Below are 24451 nucleotides of genomic sequence, written 5' to 3' on the forward strand. Positions count from 1 at the left end.
CTAAAGATACTACTTCATGCCTGTACATTCTCTATTGAATATTATATATATATATATATATAGAACTAATTTAAAAGTAAAAAAAAATGACTTTGGTGCCATCAGCTAGAATTGAAACCAAAACATTTAGCACTTCAGCCACATTCTCTACTGTTTGAGCTAACCCAACAAAAAGATAAAATGATTTAAAATTAAACCACTTCTAGACATGATTGAATTTTCGTAAGCGTAAAACTAATAGAAATAAGTCAGCAAGTTGTGAATGGTTTTACACACGCACAAAAGTAATAGAAATATGCCGCCGAGTTGAAATGACCAGTTTGCATTTCAACATACTTGCCGACATACTTCTGTATGCATTGTTCATCCATCCAAACAAAGATTTTACTCGTTATAAACAATATTTGGTGTATGATTGCTATTTCCTATTAATTTCAATGTTATACACAGACACACACATATATGCATATACTATTTTACTTATATACGTAGATTAGCAGAGCTAGCTGGCCTTGTTCAGGGGAAAAGTGTAACATATGTCCCTCTCTCTTTTTACCCCCCTCTGTTTTCCTCAACCTCTCTTTCTTCTTTGTCCAACCCATTTTTCTCTCTTGACATACACACACACATAAGAGAAATAACTGAAAAAAAATAGAGTTACTTCTCTTTACATGATATTATCATTAATGCATGTACGTCTTGATAACATTGAATGATATAAATGCTTATTTGACCCCCAAATAATAATTAGTACTTTTTTCTAATTATTAGATACTATACATTTGAGACAACGTTGATCAAGAATATATAAACTTTGTGAGTCTTTGGTTAGTAATCTTGTACTTTTAGCTGGATATATAAACATGCACACAGAAAACTGTCCTTTATATGATAGACTAGCAGGACCACCCAGTGTTGCTCAGGACAAAAGTATAGCATATTTTTACTAAAAGCTCTTTCTCTCTCTCTCTTTCCCCCTCCCCTTCTCTGCTCAACTTATTCCTCTTTCTGTTCATACATACACACATACTTTTATAGATTTCCCAAGGAATGAGTCCACATAAAAGTATTAACTACTTGGTTAAAAAATCAGAGTTACTTCCCTTTAGCATATAATCTGACTGTAACCCCACCCCACCTATCCCGACGGAATTTGCGTTAGTTCATTGTCAAAGAATGAATAATGTTTTTCTAAATGTCAGATATTATTCACCCAGGGAAATGCTGATCCAGAAAATACCAACTCTGTAGGTGTTTATTTTGTCGTTTTCAGTTTTAACTAGATATACAAACATACATGCAGACACCTGTTCTTAAAATAATAGACAAGCGGGGGTCCCCAGCATTGGAGGGGGGGGGAGTGTCAAAATATCAGTAGGTAGCCCGGAGTGAGAGAGGTGTTGAAAAAAAGTGGTAGTAGCAGGGGTTCCTAAGAGGTTGGGGGGGGGATCAAAACAACAGTCAATGGAAAGGAGAAAATGACTTGCAAAAATGTTGACGAAAAAAACGACCCCTACTTGTTAAAAAGAACCCAGTTGAAGTTGAAGGTGAAGGAATTAATGTTTTTGGCCAGTTTTTCGATATTTTGAGAGATCAAGCTTTAAACTGATACCGATTTTGTCATAGTCCAATGCATCTATTGAAAGGTTTTGCGAAACATACAAACACATATACACACACATTTTGCTTTTTTTTTATATTAGACTAGCGGGGTGTTTGCTCGGGTGTTTGTAGGTGTGTGTATGGGGGGGGTAATTAATAACCCTGCTTAAATATTATAAAAAAGACGATGCAAAAAAAAAAATCCAAAACCAAAACGGAAAAAAAATGGCATAAATAAACCTATGTATGGGGGAGGGGTAAACTAAAAAATAAGCGAAGTAATAAAAAAAACGTTGCCCGGGTGTTTAAAGGTGTAAAAGAAAAAAAAATAGTTTTGGTCGGGAAGAGGGATTGAACCCGAAAGCCTTGACGCAGAGGTGGAAACCAAAGCCAACTACTTAACCGTCTCGACCACGAGTGAGAGTAATTGATTAGCTGTTGAGTTAAGGCTTATAAAGCTAGTAAAAGAGGTTTGATTGACAGGAAGACACTAACTGAGGTCATCCCGGGATCGTTATTTTTAGTTTTCACTTCCCCCCAGATGATGGTGGGAAGGGGGGAAAGCAGCGCGAAAGCCGAGAACACAACGTTTTAATTTAACTTCACTGCATTTATACTAAAATGCAGGACAAACAGGAGACAGAACGAAATAGCGCGAATCTCATAAAAGTCGATGTAAATAAATCTAGAGACGATCCACGTTCCCAAATCCTAGATATTATTATATAGGGGGTATATAAACAGTTTTAAGCGATAGTAACGACCCCGGGAGCATGTGCGAAAGAAGCCTTTGCGAGACATACACAAAATGGTCACACACATTTTGCCTTTTATATATATAGAAGATTAACGTGGCTACTCGGCATTGCTTGGGACCATATAAAATTAAAAGTGTGTAACATCTTTACATTAAAATTTTTATGCTTCCCTCTTTTCGAGCTGTCTCTATATCTTTCTCTCTTTCCTTCTCCACCTTTTACCGTCCTGACATTCTTGATTCCAAGTAATTTCGTTCCCTCCACCCATTTTCACAATTATGTGAAGAGAAATTATATTAATAATGAAAATAGTTCAAGGAGATAGAACATTAAATATAATGTTATATATATATAAGATAAGGATGTTTAGCATCGAATATATCTGATATAAACAAATAAATTTGTTTATATATTAAAAAAAATGCGTTGTTTTTAACTTTTAAAACGTATTCATTTATATAGGTAATTATTTTCAATTTTCGATAAACACAAAGCTTCAAAAGTTTATAAATATTATATATATTTTTTTTTCATAAATTTTTGTTTCACTTTTGATTCAAGCTAATGCACCCAAGTCATATGGATATATTTTTATTTATTTTTAAAATCGCAACTTAATATGCAAAAGTCGATAGAACATTAACTCTATAATAAGATATATGAAATCTGCAAGAATTAAAATATCATATTTAAGTGGACTTTACGGCCGGGCGTTGCCGGGCGTTCGTGCTAGCTTAGATAAATACTTTTGCAGTTTTAAAAAAAGGCTACAATAATTTCAGAGCATCTCCATTTACACTGAACATCTACAAAATGCCAACATCAATATATTACATATGAATGAGTCCCCTGTGGAATTTCCACAGGTCCCGCTAGTAACAAACAGTGTAATACTACTCCTATTGCTACTTATAATATGCTTTAAATAATAACATTATTGATAATAGTAATATTGAGAAAAATATAATAATGATATTAATAATAAACTTTTATTTATTTTGTTTATTATATAATAATGATAATACTGATAAACGCAAAATGATACTTTTATTTATTTTTTTTATTATTATACAGATAAATACAAATATGACTTTATTTTTTTTATGAATAAACCTAATATTAAATAAATATTTTTCCAGTTTCCAAGCCATGTTGAATATAAGCGGGGTTGTTTGTCGTGCCTTACAAGGTACATCTGAGGTAAGTTTCTTTTTCATTTTTGTGTCCGATTCCATTTTACCCAATAATAAAATTGGTGATTAATTCAAATGGGGTATCGGAATCAGAAAAAATTTGATTCTTTTGTTTTATTTTTATTTAAAACATTTTATTGCTGATACTGATGGCAAATATTTTTGGTTCCTCGACAAAAGGAGGGTGGACCTGTAAATTCACCTTTGTCCATTCATCCTTTTCTCAATAACAACGCCTTGGAACTTTTTGAAATTTTACACAAATATTAAACATGATATGAATAAAAAAGTAACAGAACAGATTTTCTGGGAAAACTCCAGTTGGTACCCTAGGGGTGTCTTTCGGGTTAAAATGGCTAAAATTGACACTTTTGTGCTTATTAAACAAATTGATGCCTTGGATTTTTATAAAACTTTCTGAAAAGTTGTAACTAACTGATTTCTATATAATTTTGTTTGTCTATACTTCGCGATAACTCTTGGGTGTGCCCCAGGAACTCTTTTAGGGCTAATAAAAACACTCCATTTTTGGGACTATTTTACCATATTTGTGCAAAATTTTCTGTTTATGTCTATTTAGCAGTTTTGCATGGTGCCGAACTCAAATTTAAATATGTTAAGGCCTTGGGACTTTTGGGGTTAAATGGGAGGGAAGGGAAGGCAAATAATGGACTGGGTGCAGAACTCAAATTTACATATGTTAAGGCCTAAAACAGCACTGTTTGTTCATTTTCACCAGGATTTGACATCCCCTGGGGACTTTTGGGGCTAAATGGGAGGGGCGGGGGGCGCAAATGCTGAACTTTTTCTTTTTTTTTTATGCCTCATTCACTGTGCACTCACGGGGAACCATGCGTGCTTCATTTATTTTAAACTAAAATCTATAGATCATTCACCAATCCCACCCCAGAAGTTAATTTTTTTTTTACATTTCTGAAAATATATGTCCATGGGTTTTTGCTGTAAATCTGAAAAAAAAAAAAAAGAATAATATGAATAAATAAATAAAAATACAACTCTTAATATTTAAAGTTTTTAAAAGGATCCAAATCAAAAACGGTAATTGTATCGGAATTGCCCCATCACTATTGTCAATGTGCTTATAAACAGAATTTTTTTTTTTTTTTAGCCAATAACAATTAATCTTTACAAGTTAGAAGTAGCTGTCCAAACTAACCATGGATGAATGTTATTAGGCATATTACTAAGTCATTTGTGGCAAACACTCGACTAGCTATAACAACTGTCAGCAATTTCCCTTACTCTCTATCGGTGGCTGAATCTAAGCAGCGATTCTGAGCCGTGGTTCTTCTCCAGAACTGCTCATCTGTGGAACACAATACCGCAGAACTGCTTCCCAGCTGACTATTACATGATTGTTTTCAAGTCCAACGTGGACAAGTTCTTGATGAGCTGTCGTGTAAATTAAATTATTTTATCAAGTCTCCACTAACACTATATAATAAAAAGAACTATCTTCAGTGTTGTGTAATAGATGGTACCAACATGGCATACAGAGATGCATGTACGTGTCACTAAACGTCTATCGTTGGTGATTCTTCACTTTCTGAACCCAAAGTTCTGTTGTTGTGGTCTATTTATGTTCCAATGCTTTGATCGTCTAAACGTTCATATGCAGGTGTGTGTGTATGTGTGATACATGTATTTTGGACATACTTTGTTTCATGCATCGTTGATCTTGGTGCACCTGGAATTCATCTCGTCTTGGAGGGGAGGCTGGAACCTGTTTGAACGAATATTCATTCACTTCCAAGAACGCTGGTTGGTTTCATATAGTTTTTATTCACTTTTCAGGTGTTCATCGTAAAAGAATGAAAAGTGGATATCTTTGCTTGCGTGGTTAATTCTAAGTCTCCATTCTAAGACATGTCAGCTCCCTCCCCAGAGAAGGGTGTGTGTGTGACCTGTTAAACCGTCGCCCTGCTCAACATCCAAATTCCAACTCCAATGATCTCCAGCTAACCTGATCCATGTAACTTTCATGTAGATCCTGTCAGCTGATCAGATGCTTCTGGTAAACTTGTCTATGATCATATTTTGACAGGTTTCTATCAACATTTTTCATATTCATCTCTTGTTTATCTCTCCAGTTAGATAGATAGATAGATCCGGAAATAGATAAATAACTAGATCGAGAGATATATCGATAATACACATAGATAAATAGATAGATCAACAGACAGATAAATAACCAACATAGCAGTAGTAGTAATCGCCATTGTTATAATGGAGTCAGTGGCTGATGAAATGTGAAATGGTTTGATCCTGACCTAAAGAAGCTTTGTATTTGGATTATTCAGGCTACTGTTCTCATTTTCAGTGTTATTTTCACAACGTTTCGGTCAATGTATAAGGTGCCTTCAATAAGTTTCCAAACCTTTTTCCTATGGGTACTTTTATTGATAGTACGCACATGAAACTCTAGTCCCCTTTGAAGTAATCTCCTCCGACTGCAATGCACTTGTTGTACCATTCTAACAACTTCTGGAAGGCCCCATGGAAGTCCTCTTGTGTGAGCGTGTTACCCTCTTTCATCTCCTCAATTGTCTCATAACGACAGCCTCTAAGGGTTTCCTTGAATTTAGGGAATAACCAAAAGTCACAGGGAGCAAGATCTGGACTATAGGGAGGGTGAGGAACTGTCTTGGTGCCCATCTTGGTCAAATAGTCTGTGATAAGGACAGAGTTATGGACTGGTGCATTGTCCTGGTGGAAACGCCACTGACCTGATTTAAAGAGTGCTTGCCTCTTTCGATGGAATCTCTTCCTGAACTCTCTTAAAACCTCAACATAGTATTCCTTGTTGACTGTCTGTCCAGTGGGAACCCAGTGCATACTTGTGCTGTCAAAAAAAGGATCATCATAACTTTCTGGGTGGATTTGCTCTCTCCGGCCTTCTTGAGTCTGGGAGAGCCAGCATGCTATATATATATATATATATATATATATATATATATACTAGCAAAAGTACCTGTCGTTGACTGGGTTCAAAAACAGCCTACAGAAAATGGACTCTGATTTATGAAAGTATGATAGGTTATGAAAAGAAAGGGTTGTAAAGAGATAGCTTCGAATTTGGGGGTATCAAAACCAAAGTAAAATATGATGAAAGTAAAGAAAAAATAGATAAACCCCATAATTTATTATACCATACCTGTTCACACTGAAACGCTTATCACAATATTCTGTGCATCTATATTAAAAAACCTTGTTTAACTTTGTGACATATTTACATTCTATGGAGGTCACGCGCGAACGAACACCCCATAATTTTATTATACCATATTTCTTCAAACTAAAACATAATTATCAAAGTATACTTACGCAGATAGATATGAAAAGTCTTTATTAAAGTTTGTGCCTATTTCCATTCTATGGAGGCCAGGTGCGAACGCAGACCCCACAATTTTATTATACCATCCCTGTTTAAGTTAAAACATACTTATAAAAGTATTCTTATGTATATCTATATCAAAAACACTTGTAAACGTTTTTTTTTTAATTTTTAAATTTTTTATTTCCATACTTTTTGAACCAGGCGTGAATGCAGACCCCACAATTTTTATGAACCACTGTTCTGCAGGATCAAACATACCCATTCCTGTGTCTCGATACATCTTCTATCATTATATGTAATCAGTTTTTTAAAATAGTCAACCATATAGGAGCCTATTCGTGACCAAACACACACACACACACAGCTTTATATTATAGATATATATATATTTCTGTGGAAATATATTTTATTTCCTTATAATATATACCAATCCTTATTAAAGAAGCTCAATGTAATTACAGAGCAATATTGTGAATAAATGACAAGACTATAGTCCAAAGTTCATGATGTTGACCATCTTATAATTTATTCCTTATAATTTATTTCTTTAATTGTAAATGTCAACTGAATTAAGGAATAAATTATAAGATGGTCAACATCATGAACTTTGTAATATAGTCTTTTGTCATTTATTCTCTCTCTCTCTCTCTCTCTCTCTCTCATATATATATATATATATATATATATATATATATATATATATATATATATTATTTCAACTTCAAGGTGTTTCAATAGACAGGACAATAAATTATCCTGCTGATCTCGTCAGACGATCTAAGCCAAAATAAATTATATGGGAAAAAATTCTTTTAAATTACATATGGGTATCAAAGAACCAACCTGTACACTCTTTAAACTTTATCCTCGAGTGGCCTCTTGGCCTTGATAATGTGGTGATGCCTGTGTAAAAAAAACCCCACAAATATTTTTTTTTTTTTAAATTATTATTTCGGAGATATACTCTATCCTCAGAATTTTATACATTTTATTCTTCTTTTTTTTTTTCTCACCATGTTGTTAAATTGAAGAAGAAAAAAAAAACAGATAATAAAGAGTCCACGTGTTGTTGTTTGCAGCGTTACTTTGAAATGCCGGAAGAATGCATTGGCAAACGCGATATGAAAGACAACACAACCCTGATTTTAAATGTTGTTAGGCTTATTACAAAGGCATTCGATAGTCCTATATATCCATTCCAATTCCAATACACCAGATAAATAAGAAGAAAAGATATAAAGACTCTCTGAAGACATTGACCACATCCAGTGGTCTGCTCTCACTGCTGACCATGTTACCTGGCGACGTACTGTCCACCAGGCTATCGCCTCCTTTGAGATCTACCGCACAGAGAATCTGTGGAAGAAGCGCTGCAGGAGGAAAATTCGGGAAGCCTCAGCAGCCACACCTGACGCGACTTTTAACTGCAACCGCTGTGGCCAAACCTGCTTGTCCCACATCGGGCTTGTCAGCCACAAGCGTGTTTGCAGCCGACGTGGACAACCCCCCTTCATAGAATCTTCGTTTGCGAAGTACAGCCAAGCTAGAAGTTCTGATTTTTGATTCAGATTAATTGTCCCAACACTAGTACTGAACAAATTAAGATGTTCTTATATATCAGGAATTTTCCATCTGACTCACATTTTTTTTTTTCTTATTTTACAGGAATCCAACCCGCAACCATGTCTAGCTGAACTCTTTATTGGTACATTCGTCGACATGACTGTAGGCAAAGATTTAAAAAGCATTAAGGTCAGTTTCTTATCTTTTTTTCTTTTACGTGCTCTTTTTGACTAAGATCACCCCCTCCTTTTTTTTCTTTATTTTTTTTTTCCTTGTTTTTTTTTCCTTGTTTTTTTTTCCTTGATTTTTTTCCTTATTTTTTTTCCTTATTTTTTTTTCCTTATTTTTTTTTCCTTATTTTTTTTTTCCTTATTTCTTTTTCCTTATTTTTTTTTCCTTATTTTTTTTTTCCTTATTTCTTTTTCCTTATTTATTTTTCCTTATTTTTTTTTTCCTTGTTTTTTTTTCCTTTTTTTTTCCTTATTTTTTTTTCCTTATTTTTTTTCCTTATTTTTTTCCTTATTTTTTTTTCCTTATTTTTTTTTCCTTATTTCTTTTTCCTTATTTTTTTTTCCTTATTTTTTTTCCTTATTTTTTTTCCTTATTTTTTTTCCTTATTTTTTTTTCCTTATTTTTTTTTCCTTGTTTTTTTTTCCTTGTTTTTTTTTCCTTGTTTTTTTTTCCTTGTTTTTTTTTCCTTATTTTTTTTCCTTGTTTTTTTTTCCTTGTTTTTTTTTTCTTGTTTTTTTTTTCTTGTTTTTTTTTCCTTGTTTTTTTTTCCTTATTTTTTTTCCTTATCTTTTTTTCCTTATTTTTTTTCCTTATTTCTTTTTCCTTATTTTTTTTTCCTTATTTTTTTTCCTTATTTTTTTTTCCTTATTTCTTTTTCCTTATTTCTTTTTCCTTATTTTTTTTTCCTTGTTTTTTTTCCTTTTTTTTTCCTTGTTTTTTTTTCCTTATTTTTTTCCTTATTTTTTTTTCCTTATTTCTTTTTCCTTATTTTTTTTCCTTATTTCTTTTTCCTTATTTTTTTTCCTTATTTCTTTTTCCTTATTTTTTTTTTCCTTATTTTTTTTCCTTATTTTTTTTCCTTATTTTTTTTTTCCTTATTTTTTTTCCTTATTTTTTTTCCTTATTTCTTTTTCCTTATTTTTTTTTCCTTATTTTTTTTTCCTTATTTCTTTTTCCTTATTTTTTTTTCCTTATTTTTTTTCCTTATTTTTTTTTCCTTATTTTTTTTTTCCTTATTTCTTTTTCCTTATTTTTTTTTTCCTTATTTTTTTTTCTTCTTTTTTTTTTTCCTTTGGTCTCCCTTATATCCTGATTATTGTTGATTGCTATTGAAAAAAAATATTTGCGGGTAAAACTTGTCGAGAGTACTCTATTTTGGGTTGTTTGGAAAATGGAACAGAAATTTAAATTTCGTCCCATTTTAATCTTGTTTTTTTAAATTTCAAAATCGAAAACTCCCTGTTCACATTCGAAATGTCAACTTTTATAGGTTTTCAGGTATGCTGACAAGGTTGGGGTGTTTATTCCGAAAGCCATTCTTAACATGGGGATGTTGGGGGGGGGGGGTATTCCGAAAGCCGTTCTTAATATGAGGAGATTGGAAGTATTTATTCCGAAAGCCATTCTTAATATGGGGAGGTTTTGGGTGTCTATTCTGAAAGCCGTTGTTAACATGGGGACATTGTGTGTGTCTTTTCCAAAAACCATTCTTAACATGGGGAAGTTGGGGGGGGGGTGTTTATTCCGAAAGCCATTTTTAATATGGAGAGGTTGGGGGGTGTCTATTCCGAAAGCCGTTTTTAACATCGGGAGGTTGGGGATGTTTATTCTGAAACATGTTTTTAACATGAGGAAGTTAAGGGTGTCTATTCCGAAAGCCATTCTTAACATGGGGAGATTGGGGGTGTTTATTCCGAAAGCCATTCTTAATATGGAGAGGTTGGGGGGTGTCTATTCCGAAAGCCGTTTTTAACATCGGGAGGTTGGGGATGTTTATTCTGAAACATGTTTTTAACATGAGGAAGTTAAGGGTGTCTATTCCGAAAGCCATTCTTAACATGGGGAGATTGGGGGTGTTTATTCCGAAAGCCATTCTTTGTTGTCAGCATACCCGAAGCCTACAAAAGTCGACATTTCGAATATGAACATTGAGTTAGACTTAATATAATAAATACAGAAAATTTGATCAAATTGACTTTTTTTGTTGAAAAATTAAATTATTTCGTTTTTGTTCAATAAAATTTTTTTTTATAAAAACAAAGTCTTTCGGGGTTTTTTTTTATATATAAAAAGTATGAGTGTTGAATTTTATTCTTTTGATTACTTTCGATTTTATTAATGCATGTGCAATTAAAAAAAAAGAAAGCTCAAAACAGAACTTTAAGTTTTGTGTTTAAGCACTGAAGCACTGGGAGGGGATGGTTATTTCACTATCAGACCTTCATCATTTCTTTTTTTTATGGAAATCGTTCCAGACAAGGCATGAAACCACTTTATGTAAAAAGCTAAAAAAAAAAAATAGTACTTCACAGTCAAAAATTAGCCAATGATAAGTATTATTCTGACTCAGAAAACAGCAATTCTTCCCCCTTTGTCAGAAACACTGCTTGTGGATTGTGTGGACTAAAAGAAAAAATAAAAGAAGCGTTTGTTAATCTCTGTTAATAATAATTATAAAAATGAAAACTAAAATTTAATCAGAAAACATTTTACCTGTGAATTGATCTCTTCCCGTCAGGTAAAATACCTGGTTGAGAAACTTGCACGGTCTATCCTTCTCTCGAGGATAGATGAGACTCTCTTAAGTCGTGGTAGGCAACCCATCTAGTGATGGCGTCAGGATAAAAAATATCCTTGATAGCCCTGGCAAAGCATCAAGTATTCAGGTACTGACAAGATTTGAATTACACTACAAACTCGTATAATGAGTTCAATCTCGACTGCGGCTGCGCTGGATATATGGATGAATTTTTTCCCTTTCGTTTTGCTTAATTACATGTGCAAAACGATTTGCTTAACCATCCATTGCATATTTGATTAAGTTAATTTTTTTTTTAATAAAATCTCTACTTTATCCGTGTGTGAGTTCTCTATGAACTTCAAAACAGCTGGGCCAATTTTTCTTTTTTTTTTTATTTATTTTATTTGAAATTTCATACAAATATACTTTGTGTCTGGGAGTGTTCTTAGATAGGTTTTGTATCTGAATGCTAATGATAAGTATCGATAAACCAAAAAATCCGATTAAAAAAGAAACTGTCCGATTTTGACCAAAGTTAACACTCTTATACAGCAAGCACATTTCATCAGTTGGTACTCCTGCAGTATTTTACCCACTGATTTCACGATCTTAGCCGAGCGTTGATTGACATCCGTCGGAAAATGCCGGAACATGGCGAGCGGTACGATACTCTATCAGCCAATCAGGGCGCTTCAAACGAACGCGCAGCAGACGAATAATTTTCATTGAAATTACACACATAGCGTTTCATTTCAGTTATTTTATTGTTCAAAGTAAAAATACACAGCCTTTCATTTCAGCTATTCAATTTAGCGAAGTCAGTAGAAAATCTTCCAGTCGGAACTAAAGATAAACAGTAATTGTTGTCCCCCCCCTACAAACATTACTGAAAAAAAAAAAACATTGTTGTTACTGTTTAATAACGTTTTGTTAAAAACAAACAACAAAAAAAAACATTGAAGTGTTTATTACTGTTGCTTACCCCCCCCCCCCCAAAAAAAAAAAGCTATCGGAAAACAAAATGAACCAAAAAAAAAAAAAATATTCAACAAAATAAATTTATTTTACTTTAAAAAGACTTACGGTAAGTGTTTGTGATTTATTTTATCCAAATTTTTTGTATTAATTTTATCCATTTTGTTGTGTGTGTAATATCTTTTCCTTGTAATGTTGTTGCTATTCACATACTTTTAGCGTTCTTGCACCGTAGCTCCGAATTCTCGGCTTTCGTCGGCATTAACGCCGAAAGCGTTCGTCAACGCTCGGCTAAGATCGTGAAATCGGTGGGTAAAATACTGCAGGAGTACCCATAAGTTTTATCACCACACAGGCCTAATGTATAAAATCAACAATAGGTTCTTTGATAGATATTTACTCAGTATTGTTTCTGATCATCTCCTTGCCACAAGACTCAAGCAATGCTCATTCAGGAGAGGTGAGGTTAGGGATTGTGGAATACCAGGCACTGTATGTTTGAAGATATTAACATCTCCCTGCAAGAACTGCAAAAACCTAACATTATCATCTCCCTTGACAGTACTTGGAATTCCCAAATGGCCACCGGTTTTAGTATTGACTAGGCTCAACGTTGCTTAACTTCAGTGATCTAATGGAAACCAGTGTGTCAACGTGATTATATCATACATCGGTGAAAATAACTAAGTATAAAATAAAAATAAAATATTGCACAGATGGTCACCCATCTATCTATCAACCAGCTTCAACCATGCTTAACTTGTCAGATGCATAAATAGTTGGTCTCATTTAACAATGACAAGACGCCTCTCCAGTCGCCTATACCCATTTTTTCCTTATTTTTTTTCCTTATTTTTTTTTCCTTATTTCTTTTTCCTTATTTCTTTTTCCTTATTTTTTTTTCCTTGTTTTTTTTCCTTTTTTTTTCCTTGTTTTTTTTTCCTTATTTTTTTTCCTTATTTTTTTCCTTATTTTTTTTTCCTTATTTCTTTTTCCTTATTTTTTTTTTCCTTATTTCTTTTTCCTTATTTTTTTTTCCTTATTTCTTTTTCCTTATTTTTTTTTTCCTTATTTTTTTTCCTTATTTTTTTTCCTTATTTTTTTTTTCCTTATTTTTTTTCCTTATTTTTTTCCTTATTTCTTTTTCCTTATTTTTTTTTCCTTATTTTTTTTCCTTATTTTTTTTTCCTTATTTTTTTTTCCTTATTTTTTTTCCTTATTTTTTTTTCCTTATTTTTTTTTTCCTTATTTCTTTTTCCTTATTTTTTTTTTCCTTATTTTTTTTTCTTCTTTTTTTTTTTCCTTTGGTCTCCCTTATATCCTGATTATTGTTGATTGCTATTGAAAAAAAATATTTGCGGGTAAAACTTGTCGAGAGTACTCTATTTTGGGTTGTTTGGAAAATGGAACAGAAATTTAAATTTCGTCCCATTTTAATCTTGTTTTTTTAAATTTCAAAATCGAAAACTCCCTGTTCACATTCGAAATGTCAACTTTTATAGGTTTTCAGGTATGCTGACAAGGTTGGGGTGGTTATTCCGAAAGCCATTCTTAACATGGGGATGTTGGGGGTGTTTATTCCGAAAGCCATTCTTAACATGGGGATGTTGGGGGGGGGTATTCCGAAAGCCGTTCTTAATATGAGGAGATTGGAAGTATTTATTCCGAAAGCCATTCTTAACATGGGGATGTTGGGGGTGTTTATTCCGAAAGCCATTCTTAACATGGGGATGTTGGGGGGGGGTATTCCGAAAGCCGTTCTTAATATGAGGAGATTGGAAGTATTTATTCCGAAAGCCATTCTTAATATGGGGAGGTTTTGGGTGTCTATTCTGAAAGCCGTTGTTAACATGGGGACATTGTGTGTGTCTTTTCCAAAAACCATTCTTAACATGGGGAAGTTGGGGGGGGGTGTTTATTCCGAAAGCCATTTTTAATATGGAGAGGTTGGGGGGTGTCTATTCCGAAAGCCGTTTTTAACATCGGGAGGTTGGGGATGTTTATTCTGAAACATGTTTTTAACATGAGGAAGTTAAGGGTGTCTATTCCGAAAGTCATTCTTAACATGGGGAGATTGGGGGTGTTTATTCCGAAAGCCATTCTTAATATGGAGAGGTTGGGGGGTGTCTATTCCGAAAGCCGTTTTTAACATCGGGAGGTTGGGGATGTTTATTCTGAAACATGTTTTTAACATGAGGAAGTTAAGGGTGTCTATTCCGAAAGCCATTCTTAACATGGGGAGATTGGGGGTGTTTATTCCGAAAGCGATTCTTTGTTGTCAGCATACCCGAAGCCTACAAAAGTCGACATTTCGAATATGAACATTGAGTTAGACTTAATATAAAAAATACAGAAAATTTGATCAAATTGACTTTTTTTGTTGAAAAATTAAATTATTTCGTTTTTGTTCAATAAAATTTTTTTTTATAAAAACAAAGTCTTTCGGGGTTTTTTTTTTTATATATAAAAAGTATGAGTGTTGAATTTTATTCTTTTGATTACTTTCGATTTTATTAATGCATGTGCAATTAAAAAAAAAGAAAGCTCAAAACAGAACTTTAAGTTTTGTGTTTAAGCACTGAAGCACTGGGAGGGGATGGTTATTTCACTATCAGACCTTCATCATTTCTTTTTTTTATGGAAATCGTTCCAGACAAGGCATGAAACCACTTTATGTAAAGAGCTAAAAAAAAAAAATAGTACTTCACAGTCAAAAATTAGCCAATGATAAGTATTATTCTGACTCAGAAAACAGCAATTCTTCCCCCTTTGTCAGAAACACTGCTTGTGGATTGTGTGGACTAAAAGAAAAAATAAAAGAAGCGTTTGTTAATCTCTGTTAATAATAATTATAAAAATGAAAACTAAAATTTAATCAGAAAACATTTTACCTGTGAATTGATCTCTTCCCGTCAGGTAAAATACCTGGTTGAGAAACTGGCACGGTCTATCCTTCTCTCGAGGATAGATGAGACTCTCTTAAGTCGTGGTAGGCAACCCATCTAGTGATTGCGTCAGGATAAAAAAATATCCTTGATAGCCCTGGCAAAGCATCAAGTATTCAGGTACTGACAAGATTTGAATTACACTACAAACTCGTATAATGAGTTCAATCTCGACTGCTGCTGCGCTGGATATATGGATGAATTTTTTCCCTTTCGTTTTGCTTAATTACATGTGCAAAACAATTTGCTTAACCATCCATTGCATATTTGATTAAGTTAATTTTTTTTTTTTAATAAAATCTCTACTTTATCCGTGTGCGAGTTCTCTATGAACTTCAAAACAGCTGGGCCAATTTTCTTTTTTTATTTATTTTATTTGAAATTTCATACAAATATACTTTGTGTCTGGGAGTGTTCTTAGATAGGTTTTGTATCTGAATGCTAATGATAAGTATCGATAAACCAAAAAATCCGATTAAAAAAGAAACTGTCCGATTTTGACCAAAGTTAACACTCTTATACAGCAAGCACATTTCATAAGTTTTATCACCACACAGGCAGAAGGACCTAATGTATAAAATCAACAATAGGTTCTTTGATAGATATTTACTCAGTACTGTTTCTGGTGATCTCCTTGCCACAAGACTCAAGCAATGCTGATTCAGGAGAGGTGAGGTTAGGGATTGTGGAATACCAGGCACTGTATGTTTGAAGATATTAACATCTCCCTGCAAGAACTGCAAAAACCTAACATTATCATCTCCCTTGACAGTAAGTACTTGGAATTCCCAAATGGCCACCGATTTTAGTATTGACTAGGCTCAACGTTGCTTAACTTCGGTGTGTTAACCAGTGTGTCAACGTGATTATATCATACATCGGTGATAATAACTAAGTATAAAATAAAAAATAAAATATTGCCCAGATGGTCACCCATCTTCTATCAACCAGCTTCAACCATGCTTAACTTGTCAGGTGCGAAAATAGTTGGTCTCATTTAAAAATGACAAGACGCCTCTCCAGTCGCCTATACCCATGACAAATAACACCCTACTTGAGAATTCTTCCTTCAAACTCGTTGGTCTAACATTTACAAGCAGTATGAATTGGAGAAAATACATAGAGGACATTGCAAAGGCTGCTGCAAAGAAGGTTGGTTCTCTCTATTAAGCTAGAAGACTACTCGCACCTGAGAGTATCCTCTACAAGGCCACCATTCGCCCATGCATGGAGTATTCTTGCCACATCTGGACTGGTGCATCTACCACTAGCCTCCCACTCCTCTTGAATAGGGTCCAAAAAAGAGTTTTAAATCTAATAGGTCCCATTTTGTCAACTAACCCCTGTTGCATCTCTGTGCCTGTTTTGCAGATATTTTAATGGAATGTGCTCTGATAGACTCCTTGCACTTGTGCCCCCTCAATGTATATATCCCTGACAAACTCGCTTTATGGTCCCCCCTCGCCAAACTTTCACAAGAAACACCCGTCTAGCTGTAAACACTATCAATAATTTCCCCCACTCTTTATCTGTGCCTAAACCTAAACGTAGATTCCATGAACAAAGCTTCTTTCTTAGAACTGCACGCCTGTGGAATTGTCTTCCGTTTTCCTGCTTTCCGGCTGACTACAATATGGTTTTGTTCAAGTCTAAAGTAAATAAGTTCTTGATGAGCCGTTCCATATAAGTTATTAAATTTACCAAATTTTCATTACTAATGATTACTATATTGACCAACTTCTACTGTACACTCTTTAACCCTTATCCTTGAGTGGCCTCTGGGCCTTGATAATGTGGTGATGCCTTTGTAAAAAAAAAAAAAAAAAAAAAAAAAAAATCTCACCCCTTCACTGTTGAGGTCCCTAAATGCCACAAAGCTTTCTATTTTAACAGCTACTTCCCTCAAACAGCTAGACTTTGGAATTCCCTTCCTGCTACCTGCTTCCCTGTTGCTTGACTGTACTGATATGCAGAAGTTTAAATGTAACGTAAACCAGCATCTTTTTAATCCTCCCTAGGCATGGTTCCAAATAGTAGCCCCTTACGTATAAGTGGCGGTTAGGGTTAGGGTTTGTATAAGTGGCGGTATGCCTTGTTAGGGGCGGACGTGAGTAATATATGATTTTGTTCACATAAAATTTTTTTTTGTTTCTTTTCCTTTTTTTTTAAATTAAATTTCCATTCATTCTTCTTCCACAGTCCGCTCGTATTCTCATCAGCGATCCACGCATGACTGTCTCTGAAGGTATGAAATTGATTTCTTATGAATTTGCAAATGACAAAAAAAATACCCTTTTTCACTCTGGACTTGAATCAGACTAAGTTGATGAAAACCATAATTCTTACTGATAGTAGCCCCTTCCGTATAAGTGGCGGTATGCCTTGTTAGAGAGGAACGTGATTTACAAGACTAAACAGACTTTCCTCGTTTTGAAGATTTCAGTAGATTTAATATAAAATGAAAAGGAGGTTACCTTTTGAATGTCTTTTGAATAAATAGAAATTATGACAGAATGACAGTTTGTAAATGTCCGTTTTCAGTACAAAAATGAATTTGTGGAACAGTGTATTTTTTAAATCATAAACAAACAAACATACAGGAATACTGTATGCATGTATGTATATATATATATATATATATATATATATATATATATATATATATATATATATATATACACGATAAAATTTATATACACGATAAAAGAAACGATATAAAGACTGTCTGAGAACGTCCCTAAAAGACTTTGACATCAGCCCCCAGTCTTGGGAGAGTCGCGCTGCTAAACGTTCGGCCTGGCGTTGCGTCATCAGCCTAGGAGCCGACAGGGCAGAGAATCAACGCATGACACACGACCAGCAGAAGCGCAAGAGGAGGAAGGAGAGAGCTGCCTGTTCACAGCCTGCCGATACCGCCTTCACGTGTCCAGAGTGTGGAAGAGTCTGCCGAGCACGGATTGGCCTCATCAGCCATCTCAGGACCCACAAACCCCTGACGCCGAATTGATTGATACCTTGGTCATCGTCGATTCCGACGGACGAGCAAGAAGATATATATATATATATTACTTTTGCAAATGGAAATTCATTTAACTTTCTTGAAGTTATATATTTTGATTTTACCGTCACTGGATTATTTATCTTCCACCAGACTATCCATTCACATGTAATCACCTTTTTCTTCACCATATTCCCTCTGCTTCACTTTTTTGTTATCAAGTAAGATCTTTGACTTACTTGTTGTTTCATCAAATACTTTTGCATGCAAAATCCGATCCTGCATTTTGCTAATTCCTACCCTCTGATGAGAAGGAAAGTATTTCTTTGAAACTGCGCGGATTAAGGACTATCCACTTATCAAGTGTTTCCTTTTCAGATTAAATGTTTTCAACTCTTTTTCAAAGTGTTTTTTTAACATGTTTTATTAACTGTTTGCTCGTACATATATATCTATATATATAAAGTATTATTATATATTATAAAGTCTGCATATATATATATATATAAAGTCTCATATATATACACTGGCAGCAAAAAGAAAGTCTGCACTTGTAATTTTTTCAAAAACTGTAAATTTAAGCTAAATTAAATGTAACTGTTTAAACATCCTATACCTCATTTGATTCGCTTTTTATTCTTTTATAATTTTACCTGTTCATATTTGACTTTTAATTGAAATATTCTAGTGTTCAGGTCAATTTAACTAAATAACTTCAAATTGAGGAGGCAAAAAGAAAGTCCGCACAAGTGAAAATTATTATTTACATGTAACTTAAGGACATTAATGCAACACAAATACAACAGGAACACAATGAACTAGTTATTATTTAGTAGCATAGCCCTTTCTGCAATTTTACAGTCTGCAATCTTTTGGAAATTCCTTGAATTAGACTGCAGCAATACTTTGGGGAAATACTTTTCTTTAATTTTTGTCCAAAGTTCTTCCAAATTTGAAATTTTATTATTGTGTAGCTGTTGCTTGATGTAATGCCATATGTTTTCGATAGGATAAGCGAATTTGTTGCTGCGGACTTTCTTTTTGCCTCCTCAATTGGAAGTTATTTTTTTTTAAATTGATTGAGCCCAAAACAATAAATTTTAAGGGGTCAAAATTGAGGCCAAAGTTTAAAAAATTTGACCTCTCAGCCAATTTTTGGTCTAAGCATTTGAAATTTTACATGAAGTGTATTCAGACATAGGGCAAGCTTTCTAATCTTTTTTTGCCAAAAATTTAATTGTCAAGGGATCAAAGTTCAAAAGATTTGACCGTTGTGATCTCTAGCAAACTATTAAGCCAATTTTGAGTCTAAACATTTGAAATTTTACATAAAGGGTATTCAGACATGCAGCAAGCTTTTTAATCAGTTTTTGGACGAAAATTTGGCTGCCAAGAGGTCAAAGTTGAAAGAGTTGACCTTTGCAAACTCTACCAAACTCCTCCTTGAATTTTCGGTCTAAACACTTGAAATTTTAGATGTAGGTTACCTAGACATGAGTCAAACTTATATATATATATATATATATATATATATATATACATACAGTTATGAACAGTACATTGGGCCTGCACAAAGCTGGGCTGAACTGCTAGTAGTTAACTAAAGATGATCATCGCATAGGAAAAGTGAAATAATTAATAGAGAATTAATTACAATGAATGTTTAAAAGAATATGCAAATTAGCTAGATCTTTTGCTAGTGAATGCAATTCCACAACTCATATATAACAAGTTTGTATTTTCTTTTAAATAAATAGAAAAAAAAGTTTTTATATGAATATCAATACACAAACAAACTAAAATTTATAAGAGTATATATATATATATATACTAGCAAAAGTACCCGTCGTTGAATGGGTTCAAAAACAGCCTACAGAAAATGGACTCTGATTTATGAAAGTATGATAGGTTATGAAAAGGAAGGGTTGTAAAGAGATATCTTCGAATTTGGGGGTATCCAAACCAAAGCAAAATATGATGAAAGTAAAAATAAAATAGATAAACCCCATAAATTATTATACCATACCTGTTCACACTGAAACGCTTATCACAATATTCTGTGCATCTATATTAAAAAACCTTGTTAAACTTTGTGACATATTTACATTCTATGGAGGTCAGGCGCGAACAAACACCCCATAATTTTATTATACCATATTTCTTCAAACTGAAACATAATTATCAAAGTATACTTATGCAGATAGATATGAAAAGTCTTTATTAAAGTTTGTGCCTATTTCCATTCTATGGAGGTCATGTGCGAACGTAGACCCCACACTTTTATTATACCATCCCTATTTAAGTTAAAACATACTTATCAAAGTATTCTTATGTACATCTATATCAAAAACACTTGTAAACGTTTTTTTTTAATTTTTTTATTTCCATACTTTGTGGACCAGGCGCGAACGCAGACCCCACAATTTTTATGAACCACCGTTCTGCCAGATCAAACATACCCATTCCTGTGTCTCAATACACCTTCTATCATTATATGCAATCAGTTTTTTAAAATAGTCAACCATATAGGAGCCTATTCGTGACCAGACACACACACACACACACACACACACACACACAGCTTCATATTATATATATTATATATATATATTCCTTTTAAATTTTGTATTTTGTAGCTTTCCTGAGAAGTATTCCAAAAGTAAAAATGAAACCAAAATCGAAAGGTAAGTATTCAAGTAATCAACAAGGATACTCTACCAGACTAAATGAATCCTTCTGGAATCTGGTAAGACCAAGAGACCACTAAAATGATACAGTATAAAAGTTAACGGATCAATAAGGAAAAGGAAAATTTATATTCTTCACTTTTCATTCGTCGTCATATCGCATGAATCAGAAAATTCTGTTGTTGGCATTGGTTTCCCTGATATTTTTTCTAGTCAGAATTCTTTCGAGAAATACATCGGGTAGGAAGGTTGCCAACATCCTAAGTGAAAGTGATTTTTGTGCAATGAACTTGATTAGAACTTGGGGCACTCAGGTCATCAGTCAGTGTCGCTAACCACTTGACCACTGTCATCGCCTAAATATTCTACTAGTGACTTACCTTGTTCACTTCTGTTTTATTTAGTTTGGGAAAGACGTATCTGCAGATTGTTTCTCCTTATAACTGATCTATAATAAACTGCAAATTTGTTAGTGAGTCTGTGTGGTTTTGAATTGAGGCAGACCATAATCATATTCACTTTATCGTCTATTTTACAATTTGGCATATGTTGGACAGCTTTCAAAAATTTATTTCCAAATCAACCAATCTCAGATTAGTTCTTTATTTTTCCCCATTTTCTCACAAGTTCATCCTTATCACATGTATTCCTTAGTTTTTCCCAGCCAACTGACCCTGCTACTCCAACTGTTCTACAATTGATCCTTGAACTTCTGTTTTGCATCTACTTACCTGGCAATAAAACATAAGCTTTTCGTAAGTCCAAGATTTTCAGCCCACTTGTTACTCAAAAGCTGAAATTAACACTTAGTATGATATATATATATATATATATATATATATATATATATATATATATATATAAAATAATTATGTATATAAACGAATATGTTTTGAAAGCTCTTATATATATATATATATATATATATATATAATTTAACCGTATTTATCGTTTAAAAAAAAAAACAACAAATATTTTTTATTTTTAAAATGATAAATACGGTTAAATAGTGGCTTCGCCTCGAAGCTCATTTTTTATCTTCTTAGAAAATCGCCCATGATTTGTTTGAACGTATATAACATTTTATTTATTTTTATTATTTTTAAAATATGCACACACACACACACACTAGCAGGGAAGCCTGATGTTGCCCGAGATCGGATTAGGATTAATGAATGTTTCACACTTCCAATTGTCATCAAAATCTGTGAAATTGGCCATTTTTCAATCAAATTGATTTAATGCCTGCTCTAGACAGGGATTCACTGCAATGCATTAGGAGGAAGCTTCACATGCCTCCCCCTAACATTGTAGATAACTTACTGTTGATTTTATAAAATTATTTTTCTATATCATGGCTTGAATTAAAGTTTAAAATGCAAAAGTTAAGTATTATGCTTCAGTTGTGCTTTAAACAGAAACGTTTTTTCCGAACACGCCCCTGTCTTATCAAAAAACCTATTGTTTATTTTATATACCAGGCCCATCTGCTTGTGCGGTGATAAAACTTCTAAAATGCACCTGTGATGTTAGGCTATATCAGAGTGTTAATTTTAATCAAAATCAAACTGTTTCTTCTTTAATCGGACATTTTCGATTTTTGATACTTACCGTGGGCATTCCAATAAAAAAACCTATCTAAGAACACTCCCAGACACATAAAGTGCATTTGTATGAATTTAAGAAAAAATCAGCCGAGCCATGTCAGAGTCAATAGGAACGAACTCACAAACACACAAGCACAGTGGCTTTTATATATAAGTAGATATATACATATATCTATTTATCTTGTAGCTTTCTTGAGACGTACATGTAAGGCTTCAGGTTTTTAGTGGGTATATGTGACTTTGAATTGTGGCAGATCATCATCATCGGTTGGTATGTGTTGGACAACTTTTAGAAACTAACCAGTCTTTATTTACCTCTCTTTCTCTCAAATCTATCTTGTATTATATCTTGTTCTTCCTCTGCTAACCAAAAACTCTAATCTGTTCATTTAATGTGACCAAACCAATGCAGTCTCCTGTTCTGGCTACATTTCTCTATATTGTTCAGATTTAATCTTCCTTTAAGGTTATCAGATTTAAGTCTGTCTTTAAAATTCATATACATGTTGCAATGTTTTTTGCTATTCCTGTGAGAGTGTGACTACAAATAATTGGAAGATTGTATTTATAAACATAGGTGATAGAACCTGACCAATCAGATGGGACCATGCTCTGCTACCAACCAATTAGAAACCGGAATCACTCCATAGAATATATTGATCTCTTAGAAATTCCTGCGCATAACTTTCTGTCTTCACAGGTGAAAGGAACTCTGCTCTTCATTTTAAGACTTCTTCGGATTAGCTACCCGAAACTCTATTCTTCATCTTTGTCTGCAAACTTGTTTGATTGATGCTGTCATTTTGTTTGGAATAACATTTCTCTTCTGAAATTAAAATGGTTTAGGGTTAGGGTTAGGGTTAGGGTTAGTTTGACAAAGTTTTTGCGTTCCTTTTTTTTAAAACTTTTTTAAATTCAGATGAACATATCTCGACTAAAACAAAAATTTATTGGTCGAAATAAGCAGCATCAGAACACACTTTTGCCAACGCAAAACAATTGTATTTCTTTTTTTTTGTTTTCTTTTTACACAGTGATCACCACTTATCAAGGCCCGGAAGCCACTCAGGGATAAGGGTCATTGCAAGTACATTACGTAAGAGTGGAGATTTGATGAAGTGTTTACTTAAGGGGGCGGTTCATTAGGAATTTGTTAACGTTGGACTCAAAGACATCCAGGTTGTAGTCAGGTGGGAAGCAGGCAAACGGAACAGAGTTCCACAGGTGTGCAGTTCTAAGAAAGAAGCTTTGTTCATGGAATCCACGTTTTGATTTAGGCACAGATATAGAGTGGGGGAAATTTTTCACAGTGGATTCAGCTAGATGGGTGTTTTTTGTGAAAGATTGGCGAGGGGGGGGCAGAGATTGGAGTTCAGACGAGCACCTGCCATGGAAATAACGATAAAACAAGGATAGGCTCGCAACGTCTCTTCTGTGGGAGAGAGGTTGCATGGTAGAGAAAAGGGCATCCCCCACTAAGCCACAAAGTCTATTTTGTACTCTGTCAAGGCAGGATAGGCTGTTTTTTAGAAGCTCCTGCCCAGATATGGCAACAGTATGCCAATAATGTAAACATTTTGTGTTCTAGTGGCGATGACAATGCTAAAGGCGTTTGTGATATCGCTTAGGTTTTTGAAGCAGTTCTCAAGCAGAAAGTTTTCTAGATGCTTGAAAAAGTGATAGTCAGTAGGTGATAAGTCTAGAGAGTATGGCAGATGAGGCAGAGTTTTGTAGCCCAATTTCTTCAACTTCTGCAGGATCGGTTTAGCAACGTGCACTTGGGCATTGTCGTGGAGGAGAATTGGGCCTTTTCTGTCGACTAATGCTGAGTGTTGTTATCAAAGTTTTTTTTTTTGTTTTTTTTTTTTACAAGGTGGTCACCACTTATCAAGGCCCAGAAGCCACTCAGGGGTAAGGGTTATTTTAAATACAGTACATTAGTGTGGATATTTAAAGTGTCTACTTAAGGGGGCGGTTCATCAGGAATTTATGTTGGACTTGAAGACATCCAAG

General features: G+C 33.9%; 1 protein-coding gene across 2 annotated transcripts in view; it reads left to right on the forward strand.

Moving 5' to 3' along the window:
- The window catches only part of LOC145269494 (protein hobbit-like), a 387158-nt gene that overhangs the window by 146316 nt on the left and 216391 nt on the right, over window positions 1-24451 (forward strand). For both annotated transcript variants that reach the window (XM_080125227.1, XM_080125228.1), the window contains exons 7-10: window positions 3500-3560; window positions 8577-8663; window positions 17346-17391; window positions 20781-20828. In XM_080125227.1, coding sequence (XP_079981353.1) covers window positions 3500-3560; window positions 8577-8663; window positions 17346-17391; window positions 20781-20828 — 242 coding nt within the window. The remainder of the gene's footprint in view (window positions 1-3499; window positions 3561-8576; window positions 8664-17345; window positions 17392-20780; window positions 20829-24451) is intronic.

Source organism: Euprymna scolopes, chromosome 45, assembly GCF_053919585.1.
Source record: "Euprymna scolopes isolate OS-2025 chromosome 45, ASM5391958v1, whole genome shotgun sequence".
In the NCBI taxonomy this organism is placed as follows: domain Eukaryota; kingdom Metazoa; phylum Mollusca; class Cephalopoda; order Sepiida; family Sepiolidae; genus Euprymna; species Euprymna scolopes.